Source organism: Pseudopipra pipra, chromosome 12, assembly GCF_036250125.1.
Source record: "Pseudopipra pipra isolate bDixPip1 chromosome 12, bDixPip1.hap1, whole genome shotgun sequence".
Taxonomy (NCBI): Eukaryota; Metazoa; Chordata; class Aves; order Passeriformes; family Pipridae; genus Pseudopipra; species Pseudopipra pipra.
The window spans coordinates 3,349,930-3,370,284 of NC_087560.1; the positions used below are offsets into that span (position 1 = coordinate 3,349,930).

Sequence of the window (20,355 nt, forward strand, 5' to 3'; positions counted from 1 at the left end):
GCTGACCTCAACAGACTTAGGCATTACCTGAGCTAAGGAGGCTCACAAAGGTCAAATGGTAGGTAAAGTCTACAGAAGGTTTCCTACCAGTCTGTTTAGGCAGGAGATAAGGAAAGGTCTAAACGGGACACTTCAAACTACTAACCTGGGCAGGATGTCACAAAAAGAAAAGACAAATACAGTCCATCTGTTATTCTATAATTTCCCATGGGTACTTTCATTGGAGGAATTATTTTTTTTTTTATAACCCTTCGAGCAATACTTTGAGGAGAAAAATGTTACAATCGTTTAGGGAAAAACGAACATTTTGTCACCAATGAAAAGTGACTGTTTTAAATTTTATTCTTTATACTTCAGCTCTGAAGTAGTGAAGATGATATTGTAGTTGGTTGGTGAATAAAACCAAAATTAAACCCACATTAAACTGGTTGGAAATGAGGTTCATGTTGGATGTATTTAAGACAATATTAAAATGTTTCTCAAAACCAGATTCTTTCTGTTTCTGTATTAAGTAAATACTGGCATACTTGTTTAACTGTTTGTTAAAACCTTGCAAATATACATTTTCATTTATTACTGGTATTACTTGGGCTTCATTTTCCAACAGTAAGTGGAAATACACACAACATGGGCAAAGGCTGCATCATCCAGCTCACCAAATCAGGAAAACTGGAAGCAGTTAAGTATTTTGAAGGAGTGTATTTCAGTATTTTGGTATTTGGAGCTGCTCTCTTTTTGTACATTTCTTTTTCATAAAAAAGAAAAATTCAAACTTGATCTGATTTATAATATTTTCAAGAGAGAAAAATCAGGGTTAGAAAAGCAGCACTGTATTTGGGTTTGTACTCACACAGGTACCTCATGGAACTATGAAGATATCCTGGTTTAAGGGCCAATTTTGCATGAAGAGAACATAAGAGACTTTATGCACAGGAAAGAAAAGTCCACTGTGGATCATGGGAAACATTAAGCTTTAATTACAGTTTTGCTGCAATTCAAGGGTAGTATTTGGCAACAGACTGAAGTAAATTATCCTCCTGTAGCATCTCTGAGCTCTAGGTGGCCAACTTTGCCTAAGAAATACCCTCTGTATTCCTTCAGGAAAAGTGCAGGCCACTGCACAGCTCCAGGGAGAGAAGGGCAGGGCTTTGGCAGCAGAGTGAATCCTGTCACTTGTGAAGTGCTGAGGGATTTCCCCTGGGCTGGAATTACCCCCAGCCCTGCAGAGCCAGCAGTGCCCAGCACAACACACACACCTTTCACTAAGCACAACTGAAACCTAATACCTGGAATCCTCTTGGAAAGATTTGGTGAGGAACAATGAGCTGGCAGCTACTTAGAGGAGAATGCACAGGTTGCATTTGGGTTGTCTTTGTGTCGAGGACCCTCGGACTATCTGTTTAAAGTGTTCCTCAACAGTCCTGTGGCTGTTGATTCCAACAGCGTCACCTAAATTATTAAAAGTATGTACATAACTTTTCAATTAACAAACTGCTTGGCTCATGAAAATACATACACACAATTTATAAGCAGAAAACCAAGACTAAATATCTTATGATGAGCAGGTCACTATGAATTAAAAATGAGTTTTCAAATAAAATATTTAATGACATTTCAAATGAGATGTAACATCAGAAAATTAAAACTTTCATCGTTAAAGAGTCCTGCTATTTAAGTACTTCAGCAAATCACACTATGGCAACAAATTGACCTGACTTGGATTCCTGACACTGAAACAAGCAGAAATCAAATACACATGGACAATTCACAATATTCTGTATTTTAAATATTCCTATAGAGCGAATTAAAGAAAACAACCTCAGAAAATGTTAAAAATAGAACAATATCCACTCAGTAGAGTTCTTGGAACGTATGTTTTTGCAGATCTTATTAGTAGAAGCAAATATATCCATTTCTATAGAGTATAGTAGATAAAGCCACCAAATACATACAACAAAAGAATCTTATTCTTTCAAGCCTTTATTCTCATTTATCTCCTGGCATTCTTATCTAAATACCTGAAAATGTTTGTGAAGCATACAAAAATGTCAAAATTAAAGAAGCTGTTTTACATACCGTAAACTGGTGTATCAACAGGTCCATCAGAAAAGTGACCTTATTACTGAAGAGAACATAGGTGCAGTTTTCTATGCAGTTGCTGCAGGTGAGGCTGTAAACATTTACTGTACTGCACAGTGACCTAAAAAGTCAGAAGGGAAGAAAAATTAGACTTTTAGGTCTTTTTCTTCAGTAAACTGAAAGCAAACGAATGGCAGCACATCACAAAACAACCTTTCAGCAACTCACAATCATTTTCTTCAGCTTGGGATTCCAAACAGAACTAATACCTTAAATGAAATCAATTATATAATTAATAACTTCAAAACAGTAAGGCCCTGCTTATCAGAAATCATGGGCTGTATGGGTACTGGACTCTTCTGCTCTCAAAACCTGTACCAAAACTTACACAGAACATCAGCCAATTTCATGATTTGGAGATGTAATATTATTTTTTTGTGGCTTACAGCTGTAGCACACAATTAACTTGGGTATAAGGTCCCTTTCCTGGCATGACCTGCAGGACAAAAGCCCTGTATGAGTCACTCACAGCAATTCCCAGGAGCAGGTTCAGGGAGGAGCTCCCAGCAGTGCCTGGGCACTGATGTAAGGAATGGGGGTGATGGAGGAACTTGTCCTGAGCAACCAAAAGAGCAGGAGAAACTCCTGATAAACCATTCTACTGCCCCACTGGGGGGAAGAGCTGACAGGTCTGCAGTGGTCAGAACACAGAATCATAAGCACATCACACACAGTGATTTCCATCTGCTCCAGTTAAAGGGTTCTCAAAAAAGGACTTGCAGGGAAACAGGGCCCAGCCCTATGGAATATACTCACAAAGAAGATTAATCTGACCGGAGAGAATCCTTTTTCAGAATAAACACAAAATTCATTTCTTGAACTTTGCTTACTACAAAAGCTATCACTGTTAATATACAAACACACACAGACACACAACACAAATGCATCGTAAATATATCCAATAATAAATACAGATGGCTAGACATTCAAGTTGTTTGTCTAAAGTAAACCAAAAGGAAAAGAATTTTTACTTTGTTGGGGTTTTTTCGACATGTGAAAAAATGTGACTCAGTTCAAATAAGCTGCATAGAAGAAAATAAATTGTGAGCACTGTTGAAAGGTCATACAAAAGTGGGACTGCAACAAACACCAAGTTACTGTAGTGAAATCATCAAAGCTGGTATTTCACAGAACAAGCTGCAGACTGATTCAACATACTTCTACAGACGAGTTTCACGCTTTATCTTTCTCCTGAAGTATTTTATGAAACAACAAAATTATTTAGGCAATAAAGAATGCTGCTTTCCTGACTGCTGTGCTCATCACTGAGGCATCTGGTCACTTAGCCTGGCTCCCCAGAGCTGAAATGGAAGCATCTCACATACAGACATTGTATTTCTCAAGCTAAGAAAAGCCAGAAATGCTCAGAGGCCAGAAAAATTAAGAGTAAAATTTTTTTCATTTGTATGTCTGGATTGTCTTTGCTTCAGCTGGAGAAATAATTTTGAATTTAGAAAAGAAGCAAGAGAGCATTTATACTTTTCCTCCTTTTCTGAGTACCACCATATTACCAAGACATATTATTTTACTGTACTGGTAATTAATTTTACTCTGTCTAATTAAATCAGTTTCAATCTCCAGTTCACATGATGTGAAAATAGTATTAAGTAATTAATTTTTGGTCAAAGGCAGGTTAATTTTCACCTATTTCACCTAATTTTTACCCTATAGATAATTCAAGCAGCATGCTTCATGTGCATTTATTAATTGCCTTGCAACACAATTCTCTTTTCCTATCCTGATTATATAAAGGTATTTAGTTCCCTTCCCTCATGCTGAAAAATATTTTCATTAGGCACTTACTTCTACCTTTCACAGAAGATTATCCCCCTGTGTAGGTGTGTTCACAGGGAGAAAGAGATGAAACTATATTGGTAGTCTCTATTTGCTGTTGAGAAGATGCTTAAATCAGCTTCTCTCATTTTATCAGCTCTTCTAAAATAAACATCAATCCTATTTCAATATAAACATTATAATTCACCCAAAGTGTCAAATATGAATTTGTAGGTTAACTTTGACAGCACTTCAGAGTTCTGAGGTGATTTAGTTAAATCACTGCAATAAATGCTTTTTGATATATGGGATTCCTAATTCCTAAGAGGATCATTTATTTTACATTTGAAAACACAAGAACTTCCCACTTTATGTAGGGAATGAATTCCGCGGTAGCCACGCACCACGCTCTCGCATTTCCCCGCTGAACCTCGGTGTCAGAAAGAATACTCGTGTTTTCAGAGGCTCCAATAATGCAATTTGAAAAGGTGCTGTAAGCAAATGGATGTCAAATTAATTTTTCAGCACAATAAAGAGGGCTCATTTAATTGATACCATAAGCTTGCTAACTAGGGCTCGTCTGAGCGCATTCTGGTCACGGCACGCGCCCAGCCCGCGCCGGCTCCGCGCTCTGCCTGCAATTCAGCGCCGGGAGTGTCGGCACAGAAGTGTCCCCAGGTGGTTCGCAGTGTTAAATGGCAGATTAAAGACAGCACAACTAATTTCTTTACTTTAATCTTATTAAGGGAACAACAGCTGTCAACTGTCACCATTTCTGCACGAGGCCTGCGAGACGAGCGAGGGGCTGCGAGAGGCGAAGGCGGAACTTTGTTTAAATGCAGGTTAAATGTGCTGGGGTGGGAAACTCAACGCACTTCCAGTCATTTTCTTCCCTTTTGGAAGTTCTTAGCTGCTCTTAATTCCAAACCTGTTATCTCAGGAGATATCAGAATCAGTTGAAAGCCCAAAGCCCCAGGCTCCCGTGAAGCAGGTGGTTATTGATTACTGATGTTGCTCTAAACTTTGTATCACACTCACAAATCAGCTTTACAGCTCTGTAAACCCCAGCCCCACAGAAAGGCTGCCCTCTGAAGCAAGGCTTTCCTCCAGAGTAAATCCAATTATAACACACTCATTATGGTACACAAACTTTGAGACATAACAGAAATCTGTGCTTAAACTAGACAAAAATATGTTACATTTATTTCGCATGAGTACAAAGAAAAGGAGGAGGATTCTTTTTAATCCAGCTAGGTCTCAACAGTTTATATGTCTGCACGTGAATTTCTTTTATGCCAGCACATCTTCACTTTCCTCAATTTGCCTGATATAAACAAGTTGACAAACTTAAACTTTTATTAAAAATACTGAGGCATCAACAGTATGCAACCACACAAAACTAATCCACGACAGTGCACCAGGATACAGAAGCAAGAACTTAACCTTTGCTTTACAAAAATCAGGGCATCAACATATAACAATTAACCTGTTTCAAGTGTAAAGCTTTTCCTTATTAATTACAACTTCTGAAGACTATAAATGAATGCACTTTGATTACCAATGAAGAAAATAATCCAAAAAGCTCCATTTGGCAGTGAAATAATACAAACCTAAACATTATCAAATTTAGACAAAACTCAGCATCAATTCTGCTTCAAGACACTTCCAAAACCAGAGAGAGTTTCAATCTGAAATGCTACTGTACTTATGAATAAACTGTTGGATGACAAGTGACAATCAAACAAGTAATTTGCCCCAATATTTACAGGTGGGATAGAATTTGGAAGTTTTTTACCAAAATTCTCCAGTCCCTGGCTTATCAATCATTTCATTGCAAGACCTGGCTCTCAATCCAAAAGTTTCATAACATTTTACAGAGCTGCTTTCAATATTCAAACTTGTTCCTATATTGCATCTGAGGGCAACATCTCTTTATTCCTGAGCCCTGAGCCCGAGATCCAGCTGAGACAGACAGTGGGAATATATCATGGGAAGGGACAGATGCTGCAGGTTTCAAACTTGCACAGTGGGCATTCTCTTTAGAGTGTCTTTATGTCCCTGTACCAATTACTGCTAATTTCTCTACCTGGAATAACCAACCTCACATGAAAATGAGAAAACTTGTTCTGCACTTCATGTAAAAAAAGGTGTGAACAATCCTATAAAACTGCATGAACAGTAACAGAGCAGCTTCAGAACTGTCTGCTCACAAATCCAAGTAAAAATTACATAGAACAAGGTATAAAACCAGTTCTTAGTTCAAAATAGTTCTTACTGAAAAAAGTACTTTGTATCAATTCCATCCATAATATTAGGGGGGAACTAATTTATTTTTCTGTGTGTAATTACGGTTTGAGCTTTTTTATCCCCATAACATTTGCTTTAAATAAATGATGCAAGAAATTGTATGAATATAAAGATACATTATAATAAACCTGAATCAAAGTATTTCACAAATGGTAATTAAACAAACCCTACAAGCCTCATTTGTTAGCAGGTTTGTTAGGTTGTCAAGGCCAGTAAGGTGTCATGGCACAAAGGGGCCAAATGAGTTGCCCATAGCAAAGGTGCAAGACAATCAAGGGGATGAGACTCATCTCTTGACAATAAATTGTTTTGCTGTGCAGCTCCCATTTGCTCTTCAGTGGAAGTGTAAGAAGAATATCAAAAGGCTCTGAAGCCCTTAGAACTTCTGCTGAATAAGGCTTATTTTGTGGAGAACTGAACAAATTCTGGAAAATTACAAAATGCTGCTTTAAGAAATAACGTGGCTGGACATTAATTTTTATGTTAACACCAATAATAAAACTTACTGTAACCCACTGCTTTCTCTTTCCCTTTTTCAGTGATTTATTTGAAGGGGAGAAAAACTGCCCCAACACCAAATGTATCATCTGTCCCATAAATGTCACGTCTCTCTCTCTCAGCATTTCCCGTCCTGCTGCTCTAACTACCAATCTGGACAGTGGCACAAAACAACAGGCACATTGTTAAATCTTCTGATAATAAAGCTTTATCTTGTAGACATGGGATTAAAGTTCTGAGCTGCACCATACTGCCAGGATTTTGGAGAAAGAGAGATGTAGATAATAGCCCGTGTAATCTCCTCACCTACTTGTAAATAGCTTATCCTCATCACAAAGCAACAGACAAATGCCCAATTTAGGATGGGTACAAATGGTTAAACATTGCACAAGCACACAAACAATCTGAAGTACAGTAGTGTCCTTTAGCTAAGTGTATCTGGCTGAGGGAAGACTGGAGGGCAATTCATGAAAGGTCTTAATTCAGCTTCTTTCCACAGGGCTTTGCCTTGTCTTTAAACAGAGAAAACTGCTGCCTCCCTAGGTTCACATTTTAAGAAGTCAGGAGGTAAATGATATTTGCACAGAAGAAAGAAAAATAATTTCTAACTCATTTCAAAATTAAATGAGGAGAAATGTGATCTGAATTTTCTCCCTCATTTAAAGAACTACATATATTCCATGATTATCCTTTGGTTTTGAACCTCCCTCAAACACTCTGTATATGAAAAATCTGCTAAATCCTTTCGGTGAGAACACAGCAATTCCCATGAACATGGTTTGTGCCTGGTTCAAACTGCTCATTAGCAAGTCCCACCCTCTGGAACTGCTGCTCACTCTCAACAGTTGAGGTGCAGATTCTGCACAAAACATTCTCCCCTATCAAAAAGACCACAAAATACCAAGAGAGGAGGCTCTGCATCCCAGGCAGCAACCCTGAGTTCCCTGGGACATTTCCAGCAGACTCCAGACTCCCTAAGTCAGACTCGAGCAATCAGAAAAATCCTGCAAGAGCAGCGAGCTTTAGGGAGCAAGATCCTGTGTCAAATTATGTGCAACTTGATGTATAACTTCCCAAATTCAACACTACAAACTGGAGACTGCACTCTGCAGTGCAGCTGAATGAAACGCTGTATTTCAGGAGGGCAGCAAAGCTCTTCAGGAGATGTTTTTAACACACAACGCTGTCAGAACGGTTTATATTAATCTCTTTTCTGCCCCCATATTTCTTTTGAAAATACAACTAGTGGAAAACTTGTGTTAATAAAACAATGTTTAGAGAATTTTTATAATTCAGTCATGAACAGGTTCAGGAATCTGAGAAACCACTGGTCTGAAATGGGGATGAGATAGACAGCGACTGTCACAGGGAGGAGAACCTCTAATCAACTCTTTGGATGTGATTTCTGTTATACAAGGGTGGCTGACATGGGGCTTTATTTATTGGCACACAAGCTCCTTTGAGAACTAATATATCCTCAGACTGTCTAAGAAACTTCAAACAAAATGTCTGAAGTAATGTAAACACAATGTTCTCAAACCTTCTCAACAAAGCAAGACTACTCCTAAAATGAAAGGACAAAAATCGAAGATATATAGAAGGTGCCCATTCTAAGAAATTAAGGCTAAATCTACACTGTGTGGGCACAGAGTACAATCCTTTCCCTTGCAAAGTTTATCCCACATTGATAACTCAAAATTAGAGACTCTGTAAATCAAGGAGTCCAAAGGCTGTCCCTGAGCTGCTCACCATGGACCCAGCTCAGAACTGTTCACTGCTGGAGCTGGCTGGACTTGCAGCAAGTGCATTCAGCATGACTGAGAAGGCAGGAATTTTATTTATTTTCTTTGAAGCGCAAATTAAAGATACTAAAAGCATGTTTTTTCCTCAGTGCTCTTTCCCAGCACTTCACAGCTGTCCTGCAACATATTATGGCCAGTTTTAATCCAGACTCTTGCAACGTATTGCATAAATTCCAATTATTTCAATATTACAATATATCTACAAACAAATGACAACAGTGGTACACACCAGGATATCCTGGGCTTGGTTTCTCTTGTACTAAAACCACGCCCCAGCTCTGCTCTGAAAGCACCTATGTGCTTTTGACTGTACAAAAACTACAGTTAGAGACTGGGGAAAAGAGCATGCTTTTGAGTTATCAGATTTTGTAGGCATTCTGCTTAGTCACCACTTTTTTTTAGGGATTAGATATTTAAACCTCTCCATTCATACATTGTATAAAGAGGAATTTCCCTAATCCACAAGAATTTTGTTTTACCTGTTTGTAGGAGCCCTTTCAGCAAGCAGCATCTTACAGCTATTTCATTGTAAAAGCAGTCAGACTCCAGTGAATTACAACCCTTTAAAAAATTCTCCTGCTTCCCACTAGAGATCCTTACAGACTAACTTCAAAAGATATGTATCTCCTCCTCTGTTTAACACAGTTTTGTCTTCTCTCATTTTGTCCAGTTAGGGATGCTGCTGCTCAAATATATCAGAGCTCAAAACAGGAAACCAGAGGGGGAGTGGAAATGCCTTCCACCTTCCAGGGCAGCGCAGAGCACAGCAGGAGTTTTATTCCAAAGTGCAGCAGGGGACTATGAGGAGAAGCAGCAGTGAAGCAGCAGATATGGAATGAATATTGGAGTGACTCTAAGTGGCAGGTGAGGGCCCCACCATACTCACTTCAGGGGGACCCGGGAAGCTGCGCTCGGGTTGCTGGGAGAAGTCACCACTTGCAGAACATTTTCGAGGGCAGTCAGTCCTCCTGCAGCCCGGAATGCTATTTTATCTGCTGTGTTCTAGGGAAACACAAACACAGAAGAGAACCAACAGAAATTAAAGAAATTGCTAAACAAAAGGTATGCCTGACAGTTGTGGATCTTCTCACCGTAGGAAGTCCTTAATACATTTATTTATCATGTTGAACACCTTTGAAAAACAGCATTTCACTGCTCATGCACTCCTTAGAGTAGGAGTTGAAATTCTCAGGTGTTATTTTTTTCAATTATCATATGTACAAGTATTTTTGTATTTTCATATTTACATATTTTCAAGTATCACATGTACCTATCAAGTACTACACAGGTAATACACTGGAATACCATATTTTCTGTAATGACATACAGTTATGGGATTTTAATGAAGATAGTCTTTATCTGTTTGCTATTATCTTTGTAACTGTATTGCTTTGTATATGATTTAAAAAAATATAAACAACCCCTAATATGAGTAGTGCACAAAATAGCTTAGGCAGATCTCTTTATCCTTGGTGTCCACTTGGAACTTCCACTTAGTAGAATTTTACTCTTAAACACCACCCTACCACTATTCTCACCATTTGCAAATGACTGAGGTTTTGCTGGAGCAGGTCCAGTATTTTAGAACTGACACCCTTTTCCTTTCCTGCAAAATTGCTTTTATCTCCTACTGTTTAAAACAGGTAAGATCTTCTTCTTCTCTGCTTTTAAGCTGCTAATTTTGTATAACTTTATTTGCAGTTTGCATTTGATCATCTTGATTTTGTCAACCATTATGATATTCTAGTTAATAAGGAATAATTTCTTCTTTTTTCCCCCCAATGCTGCAAGCACTTGGCATGTGGGAAAAAATGGGGAGTCCTCTATAAAACACAATTATTATTAGTCTGTAAAGAATGTATTCTACTGTAACAGACTGCATAGCAGAAAAAACTTCCAGTGACTGACAATAAAATCTTTATTTGAACCACTAGAAAAATAATTAACCAGCTACAATATGATTTAGATGGACTACATTTTTCTTTCAAGCCAACAGTTGTACTGTATTCAAGTTCCTAGCTACAGAAAAACTGTTCACAGAAGTCAGATATTCAAAAAGAAAATATTTTCCACAATTAATATGAACTGAATGTAGATTTTTTTAGACAGCCAAAAGGTTTACCTCTTCAAAGGAATAACTAGCTTTAAATGAGTGGAAATCTCTGTGCCAACTCACCAAGCAGTTAAGAAAATAAACCACTGATTTCCTACAGGCTAACTGATAAACATAACTTATAGCAGTTAATTTTAGCTCAGTTAGCCTGGTAAGTGTGCCTTAACTGAAGAGTTATTTTTGAGTTTCATTCATATATTCTTCCTCTGCTTCCTCTTCCTCCCTTCCATCTAAAAAAAAACCCAAAAACCTGCCTCCTTAAGCCACCCTTGGCTCCAAACAACACTTTCCACTAAACTCCTGATAGAGCCGTAAGGAAAAGACCCAAAGAGCAAAGAAACAGTCGTGCTACAAATCATTATTTATTGATATTATTTGAGCACCTTTGGCTCACGGCCACAGTTCTCAAAGCTGCTCCCCCAGCAGAGCAGGGCAGCTCCTCCAGACAGAGCCAGGGGCCTTTCCAACTATCCATGTCCACCTCAGCTTAGAATTCCCCAGGTGGAAAGAGGGGTTTGGTGAGTTCAGGTGTGCATTTCCCCTGGTGATGGACACAGGCCCTGAGCAGTGCAGGATCTCAGGGTCTGCCCGTGGCACTGCAGCACAACAGCCATGTGATGCTGCTGATTTATTTGCTGCAGCCTATTTGGTAGTGCTACTCCAGTTTGAAATGTGCCCAGCACTTTCCACTTCTCACTTTCCCTATTTCTCATGGGAGACTATGCCACAACCTATTAGCTCTCGTGGCAAGAAGTCTTTCCTGTCATTTAGACCAAATATGCCCTTTCTCTATTTCATCCCGTTACTCTTGAGTTACATCCCATTTATTGCACTCATTTTGTTTCTCCCCTCAGCAATTTCTCCATTCTTGCAATCGTACACTGTTACATTTTCCTGCTTGGCTTGTTTCTCAACTCTATAGTCTTTAATGCTAAAACCAACCTTTTCTATTTTTTTAATGTAAACTTCTCTTAGCTGTGATTTTTTCCCAGAACTCTTCTTTTCTCCATAAATATCTAGTAGTGAAGCATCCAGAAAGGAACTTCCCTCCCCCCTGAATCAGTCACCAGAGCCACAGTGAAAGAAGCAACGTCTCCCTATTCTGAGAGGAGATGGTCATCTGTTCAAAAAGAATATAAACCTTTTGAAGCTGTTTGATTTCCCATGTGCTCTCCTTCCACTTCAATCTGGAGCATCACTTCTTTTAAGGACAGACTTTTTTCAGGGTGCCTGGCTCACTTTTGTCTAATACTTCACTAAAAATACAAGTACACTTGTCAAAATACACATTTACATTTCGAAAACTTCCATCACTACTACAGTTTTCTATCAAGCAGAAGCAAGTTTGTAATCTCTCCTGATTTTATATAATTTACCCTTATGTCCTATTTATTCCTTTCTCTAGATTACTCATAAAAATTCATTAGCACTTGACACTTATCCATCATGAAAATAAATGCACCTATGTACATGGAAGAGAGGGGTAAAAGTAAAAGTAGGACACAAGCAGCAGCAAAGCTGGGGAAGATCCAGGAGCACAGTGTTTGTTCCCTGTGCTTACACAGGTCTACAAAACTGCCATGTAGAGATTAGGGATTCATAACTTCTGGCATGGTATTTAATACATTTATCTCCAATGATTCTTTTAAGATGGAGAACTCCAAGGGCTTTTAACCCATTTATTGGAAGACAATGTTGATCCCAAAGTAGCTGCTGGTATGTGGTGCTTGTGAAGGACCTTGGACACACTGCAAGTGTCCTGCTTTCAGGAATTCCAGGTTCAGGCACAGCTCCTTGGGCCAGGGGAGGTCAGGGGAACTGAAGGGAAACCAAAGCAGCAGAAGGGTCACTTGAGTATTGCACTGCTGATGTTTTCAGAGTGAACACTGTGGGACTACGGCACCAGAGGAAAGAGGGAAACCAGGAATTGTCCCTCAGCTGTCCATGGCACAAGATCTCATCCTGGTGAGCCATGGATAAAGAACACAGAGCATTCAACCTCCCCAGTGTTGAAACACACTGTTATTCTGTCTCTGAAGCAGACAAACCATACAAAATACGTCTGAATTAATTCCTACGTGAGGCAATTTTCAGATTTTAACTATTTTTTGTATCTAAAGAAATCTTTCTTAGACCATAAACATACGGGAGCAAGGTATGTTATCCAATTTGCCTGTCTTTCCAAAATTAACCAATATCCCTGAAAATATGATCCAAACTCACTTAATGTCCTGTAGTGCTAAAGTTTTACGTTAGGTGGTACATATTAAAACATAATAGAAATGCAAAAGAAGGGGACTGAAGCACCTCAGTTGTTCAAAGCCCTTGCTCACATAATATTCTTATTTAAATTGGTCCCCATCTGAACCCGTGTCAGAAAGAAAGACCCTTTCAGGTAACTACAACTTTTACTCTGGTGGCACTAAAGCTCTGAGGAGATCAGGCATCATGTGAGTATGAAAAATGATAGATCCTGCAGGGAATAAATATTAAATTCCTATTTGAAAAGAGCTTAAACCAGCACTGCATGTTTTTGTTGCTTGAAAGAATCCTCCAGACTTCTAACATAGTCTCCCAAATGACTGAGCTCTCCTGTTTATGAAACCCATTTCATAATTTCACTACAGAAACTGTTCTTTGAGTGGCTGCACATTTAGATTTGGAGGGTTATTCAGCAAAGGCAACTCATATAACGGGATTCACGTTCTTTGAGTAACAGAAAATACAGAAACATGGTTTTACACATTGTTTTTAAACAGTGTGTAAAGATTTGACTTGCTCATATATATTTTCAGAAATTCTCAACTACTTCAAATAATATTTTTAAACAATTTAACTTGTAAATACAGAAGGATTTCAAGGCTCTGACATTACCTGGTGACACAGGAGAGGGGAGACAAATGAACATGTAGGCAAAAATGATTATTACTGTCATCTATGCATTTTTTAACAGCGAGGAGGAGGTGCAGAAACCTTGGGGATGCCACCTAGATGTGTCTTAAACATCAGAAAAACAAAACCAGAGCTGCAGCCCTGAGAAGAGCAGACACAGCACTCCAAACCAATGCATGAAGAGAGTCTTGTTTTCCTCCTCCCTGCCAAGCCCAGCGTTGTGCAGTGCAGAGGTGCTGTTTGTGCAGGGGGAAGGTAACACAGCTGCTGTGACACCAAGGGGGTATTCTTAGTCTCTGGACCATCACAAACTTGTCATTTGAAGCACACAGTCTCCAACTTCAGAACAGTGCATGAATCAAGGAACTTAGTGGGAAGTGTGTGCACACTAATGCACATGTTACACAGTAAACAGAAATCACAATAAATTAGACAAACCATGTAACCATTTTATGGGTCGACTGTGAATTAAACGTGTTTAGAAACTTAAAATTAATCCTTTAAAAAAACATGTGTGACATACAATCAAGACAACTCCCTGCACACTGGGCAAGTGTGGTTGACTTATTTACCTACCTGTTACAACACCTTAATGGATCTGAATTCCCCTTCTCTCCTATGGCTTGAGTGACAACTGACTAATAGGATTACAGGCTCTGTTCCAGTAATACAGCTCAGCTACATGCCAGCAAAAAATGACAGCCTAAACCTGAATTACATGGCCTGGGAATCCATCCAATTATTAACTAAAGTAACTGTTATTACCTAACCTAATCAAAGGAGAAGCAGCTGTTAATCTTTGGTGGCCTGCAGTGTAGTAGCGGTCAGACTGGATGGACTGTCTTTGTACTTGACTCCTCTACAGACAATAATTATGTCCTTTGTGATCAAGAAGGAAGGGCTTCCTAACCTTTCAGACAGAGGCAGCAGATGGGGAACAACTGTTTGTGTGTTCATTAACAAGATAGGGTAGATTTTATCAGGACTTGGCATCTGTGGCACCCTCAGAAGCACCACTTACCCGGGGATACAAGTATGTTTGGCAAATTCGAAAACGAGCAGAGCTAAATAGAAAGTTCAATATAATGTTTTCATCTCATTATCTGACATTTGGTACAGGAAAATACACACAGCTCCGAAAGAGTGATTTACACATATGCCTCATCCTACTCAACATGGTCAACAAAGAAAGCCATGAAAAAGCCAACTGGCCTGTGCTGGTACTTGGCTGGGTTTTGTTGCACTCATTAAAGCAGTCACACAATATGAACTGTGGGCCGAAATAAAACCACACTGGGGGAAAATCTCTCATGTATTTGTACAAGTCAGTGGGTAATGCAAAGTAACACAGAGCGAAATAAAGCCAGCACCGATTTGCAACAGCTTTGGGACTGTATGTGCAGCACTCCAGGACAGAGGGGAGACCAAAACCTCTGTCCTGCTCTGCTGCTCCCCCCTGCCCAGGGCAGTGGCAAACTGCAAGGCTTGGAGAACAGGAGAGACAGGGCAGAGACATCCATCTCACCCACAGGCACGACACAAGTACAGTTCAGTTTGTGCTGGGGAAAGTAAAAATATGGTGGGACAGTGTGGAAGAACCAGAGTGGGAAGAAGATTTCTGACAATGCACAGGAACAGCTCATATTTGGACGCTGAAACCGGATGAGTTCAGGTAAGAATCAAATGATTTTTTTTAATGCCAGGAGTAATTAATGATGAGCATAATATACTTAGGATATGGTCGACTCTCAATCATTTGAAGTTTTTAAATCAAACCTGATTATCTACTGGAAAAATATGATCCTAGTTAAATCATAATTTATTAATTTGGTGCAAGAGTTATTGGGTGAAATCCAATGTCCTGGACCAAAGTATTCACTTCCATACATTTCTCCTGTTAAAGTATTATTATTAGTTAATCAGTAGAGCACGATCAGAAATAATGCTGAGCTTTAACAGCTGAAATGATTTAATGTCAGCTTTTCCATCTCTGCTCTATGTGACTTTACCACCTCACATTTTGACTACTCGAAATATTTTTGAACTAATTGAAATACTTTGGTGTAAACTCTCCAAGACAAACCTCCAAAATAAATATTTTCATGTAGATTAAAAAGGAAATTCAGAAAAATTATTTTTCATTCATCAACCCAAAGAATGCTTTCTGCTAGTCCTGCAGAATGTCCAAATCAGAAGCTGACCTGGAAAGCCTGTCTGGACAGACCTCAGGAACTAAAGCTGTTCAGAAGAAAATATTTCCGATTGAAACCCAAATACTTTGAAACAGTCTGACTTCTATTTCTGAAACAACACACTAAACTTGTGCAACTATTCTACACTTTTTAAACTGTTCACTGAAGGAAAAAATAATAACTAATTAGTAAAATATAGTTGAAATCCACTTTAAGAATTTTTTTCTTTCCTTTTATCTGGTGCTTGAAGATTCTATCTAAAATGCCAGGGGCTAAGAAATGCAGTTCAAAGCTGCCTTAGAAAAACAAACCAGACAACTGAATCCTGGGCTGGCTCCTCCTTTTTTTTTTTCCTTTCCTCCCCTTTAAATAAATACACAAGTATATCTACATGGACATACAAACCCACGGGTATGTCTGTGACTGTAGAAAATCTACATTCTTTCAGTAGTCCTCCAGACATAAAACTTTATACACTGAGAAGGACTGTAGAGTATATCAAAATAATATTTTCTATTAAAATAGACAATTTTGTTCCCTTTAATACTTGTCTCTAGTGAAATTAGTGCTGTAACAACACTTCACTCCATCTGAAAATCTCAAACTGGTTTTCAAACACGAGTGAATTCACCCACAATAAAATTTCAACCACTGAACATCAATGGAGAACTAGTTTAGGATTAAAACATGAACCAGAAGTGGCTCAGTAGCATTTGTACACCATTGGGGGGAGATATTCCTTCACACTGAGGATACATTGATCATGTATTTGTAACACCTCCTTCCTCCTGAGGTGCTAATGGGTTAAAGTCCCAGAAAGGAGGCCTTGAGAAATGCTCCATCCTGCCTCCTCCTGTAAAGCAAAGTGCAAATTCTGAAGCCTGAAAGCTGATTTTGAAGCCTTAAAGATAAGGCAGCTCCTCTGGCTTCTGTGTTTACTCTCCACACTGACGAATCTCCGTGGCTTCATCCAGAAGAGGGTGGTTACCAGGCATCTGATGGCAGGCAGGTAAAGGGGCCTGATCCTGCAGAAGGTGTTTCACTCCCTGCATAACACTCAGTATTTGCACACTCCTGAGCTCAGCCTCCACCATCTGATCCATCTGGGTAACACTGGCTTTTCACCTCAATAGCTCAGCTATGTCACCTGCAGCTTCACAGAGCACATTTAGTGCAAAGGAAGACAAATGTCTAAGAGCGACCAAAAGAAAGGGTGAAAAAGCAAGTGGCTGATACATCACTCAAACACAGTAGAAAGATGAAGCTTAGCTTATTTTTTAACTAAATCAAAAATAAAAGAAGGAGAGGTATTTACTACTATACTCTCTGAAAGTCTGCTATTGGCAAGTGACTTAAAATTGGTTCAATACCAATACTATTGACTCTTAAACCTGTCCTGAAAACACTAAATGTCCTGTGTGCATAAACCTAATTTCTGTCTATGCCATCATATACTCAATTCATTTTTCTGCTTCCAAATTCGATAAACTCCTTACTGACCCACTGTATGATCTCACTGAGCAGGATGAACCTTATTTACCCAATTTCCTTCCAAGTTCTTGCAGTGGCTTTTCAGTTCAATGGTAAAGTCACAGAGGCACTCTATTACACTGCTGTTGACAAGGACAGGACCCTCACAATCCTGATTGTGAAGCTTCAAGTGTCAGGGAAAGGCATAAAGGAAAGATAGGCAAAGGTAAATTAGTGAATTCCATGCTACCTGTTCAGCTGCTTTCATTCACGCTAAGCAGCATAACAGGAAACACACACTGTTGTTTGGAAAAGTAAGAATTATCTTTATATGTATTTTGAAAGACAGCACTGCAGCTTTTATTAAAAAGAAATGTTTAGTCTATTTATAAATAACAGAGCATCTAGTAAGTGCATCAATTAAAGGAGGAAAGTAAGGACAGAGGTTTAAGTCTAATACCAGGAACAACTGCTCCTGGATCTCCATAGATGGTTCCATTAGCTGAGGCCAATTTGACTTTTCCTCATTATTAATCTCATAAATAGAAGTTCTCAAACAGGTAAATAAAAAGCACAATGATGTGATCTTGTCCTGTTGTCTCTCAGCATTTGATTGGACAAGAAATTGCACAGTGAGTTAGGAAAGTCGGGTATCTCTTGCAACACTGAATCTGAAAATCCTATGGCTGACAGGTCACTACTGAGAGCTGTCAGCCACTAGAAAGCAGCACTGATTTCAGCTGAACCTAAACTACAAAAACCAGAGCAATCCAAACAAACCTGAAGATATTAAAATGATGTGGGAAAGGACACACGGAGAGGGAGCGGTGGCTGTTTAAAGACCCGTCGTGCGGTCAAGAGCACTTGAATTTTAAACACAGCTTTCACCCTGATTGCCTTGGGTGCTCTCTTGTAACCTCTTGGACTATTTGCCCACAACCCCATCTGGACAGCTCCTAAGGGCTGTGGGGCACATAAACAGTGTGGGTTTGTGAGGTACTGCAAACATCAGAGCAGACCTCTGGGTGACACGTTCTCAAGTCAGAAGTGACAGTCTCAAATCACTGTTGAATTTTAAAAATAGTTCCAAGAAAATATGTCTATAGATATATCATCAGACCAAACTAAATAAAACCTTAATTTCCTTAAAAACTATGATACTCATTACTTTATCATGATCTCTAAGCTGGTGTCTGCATTTTCTCATGACTGAGAAATCGGTGTCTGGACTTTAACGACACTAAAACATATCTCTTGTCCTGTAGTGAAGAAACTTTGCATACCTTGGAATGCAGATATATCCATTATATCCACTCTGATATGATGTGTCAGTTCTTAACTGATGCAGAAGCCTGATCTCACAGCAAAAAGCCCCAATTACTGCAACACTGGAAGCTGACAGCATTTAATTACATCCCACAGCAGTTTTTAACTACATCCACTGTGCACAGAAATCAACCTCCAAATAATCTTGGAGTAAGAACACTGCAGAGCTTATCTGTGAACTGAACTTGCCTTTTAATACCATGTCCAGCAAACAAGTTAAAAAATATTCTGCGGCTGACCTCTAGTAACAAGTTCCTATTTATATGTTCATCTCGAGAAAAAGGTTAATCCACAGATTACAGAAACTCTGGGCAAATGAACTGATGATATAAAGCTGCCTGGTCCAACCTGCACCACAAAACACACACCTGACCTATTGACTTCCTCCTGGCAGTGACAGGAAAAGGCTGTTTGGGTGGAAAATGCTGCCTGAGGAGCTGAGGAGCTCCTCCTGTGTTTGCCCCCGGGCTGCTCTCTGAACTCCCAGCCCCGGGCTGTGACTCTCAAACCTGCTGCTGGAGCTGACAGAGGAGCTGACGGTTCCACTGCCAGGAGCAGCTCGGACTCTCTGCAGATGAGCTGGTAGAGGCAGGACAATATGGATACTCCAGGCTTTGAACACTGCTGAACCTTCTTCAGGTTGTGTTTTAGAGGCATTGTCCACCACCTGCACTCAGTGCTGATCAGCTGCACATTAAAATTCTCTAATCTCTCAGGTAAAGGGTTTAAAGAAGTGAATTACTTTTGAGGAGGGTTATTTACATCTCAGCTTCTCCATCAACTATATCTGCTTTATCAGTTCTGGAGTTCATGCTCTGCCTCAGGTTCTGTACTTTCCTATGAACAGCTGAAGACTTGATTAATATTTGCAACAAAGAAAGCATAAATACAGAATTCCCTGTTACCCTCTGTGTGAGCAAAATTATTAGATTTTTGGTGGCAATATACAGAGTTACAAGGGCCTGAGTTCTAGTTTTAGCTGGTAAAACTTCTTTTTTAGTTTTAAAAAAACTGGTTAGTTAGTTTTTTAGGTTTTAAAAAACCTCATTTTTAAGTTTTGTAATTCAACACCCTTCATAAAGTTTGGATTTTGCCTTTAAATCGTTTTTAAACAGTTATAATTCAGCTTTACATTTGATTAATGACTTCCCTTCATGTGACATCACTATAGCTTTGGAACTGGCTACTGCAGGAGTATCCCAAGTTGAAAAATTAATGGATGGATTAAAAATTAAGCCATTCTTTGCACAGAAATACATCATATGTTTAGCTAAAATGAACCTTAGAGTTTTAACTTCTCATTATAACAAATAAGAGTAGCAATTACTTTCACAGAGAACAAAACCCACAATGATGAAAGCACAGTTAAGGCAGTGTGTGAGCGTTTATTTTGCTTCCTAAAAATTTTGGCCACGAAATGCCCACTGCCTGATATAAAAGAAAGCTTTTTGGTGTAAACCAGTGCACTATGCACCAAAATCTTCCCGTGGCCAGGAGCCAAAAGACACAGCTCATGTAAGAGAAAGGCAGCAGGTTACACACGACAGCCCCAAAGGCTCCGCGGGGTCCCAGCGCAGCGTCACAAGGGTGGAGGTGGAAAGAGCACAGGACTGATGGGGGCTTGGAGGCCTTTCCAGCTTGTTCCATCCCCAGTCACGAATTTGCCTGGGCAGCTGTGCCAGAGCTCAGCCCTGCTGCTGGTCCCCTGCCAGTGCTGCACTGCAGCCAAGCTGAACTGCTCCAGGCCTGGCCGAGACACCCTGCTCTGCACCACAAATCTGTGCAGGGAGCACGAACCACTGGGGCTCTCAGTGTGCTGCTCAGCTGTGGGCATGGGGCTCCT

At 39.5% G+C, this 20,355-nt stretch overlaps 1 protein-coding gene across 4 annotated transcripts in view; it reads right to left on the reverse strand.

The window, feature by feature from the left end:
* The window catches only part of SCAPER (S-phase cyclin A associated protein in the ER), a 141,925-nt gene that overhangs the window by 40,500 nt on the left and 81,070 nt on the right, over positions 1-20,355 (reverse strand). For 3 of the 4 annotated variants that reach the window (XM_064668442.1, XM_064668440.1, XM_064668441.1), the window contains exons 24-25: positions 9,406-9,521; positions 2,077-2,200 (exon numbers count right to left, since the gene is read on the reverse strand). In XM_064668442.1, the coding sequence (XP_064524512.1) occupies positions 2,077-2,200; positions 9,406-9,521 (240 nt within the window). Of the gene's footprint in view, positions 1-1,140; positions 1,450-2,076; positions 2,201-9,405; positions 9,522-20,355 lie in introns of those variants that run through there. The other variant, XM_064668443.1, reaches the window with a different exon arrangement.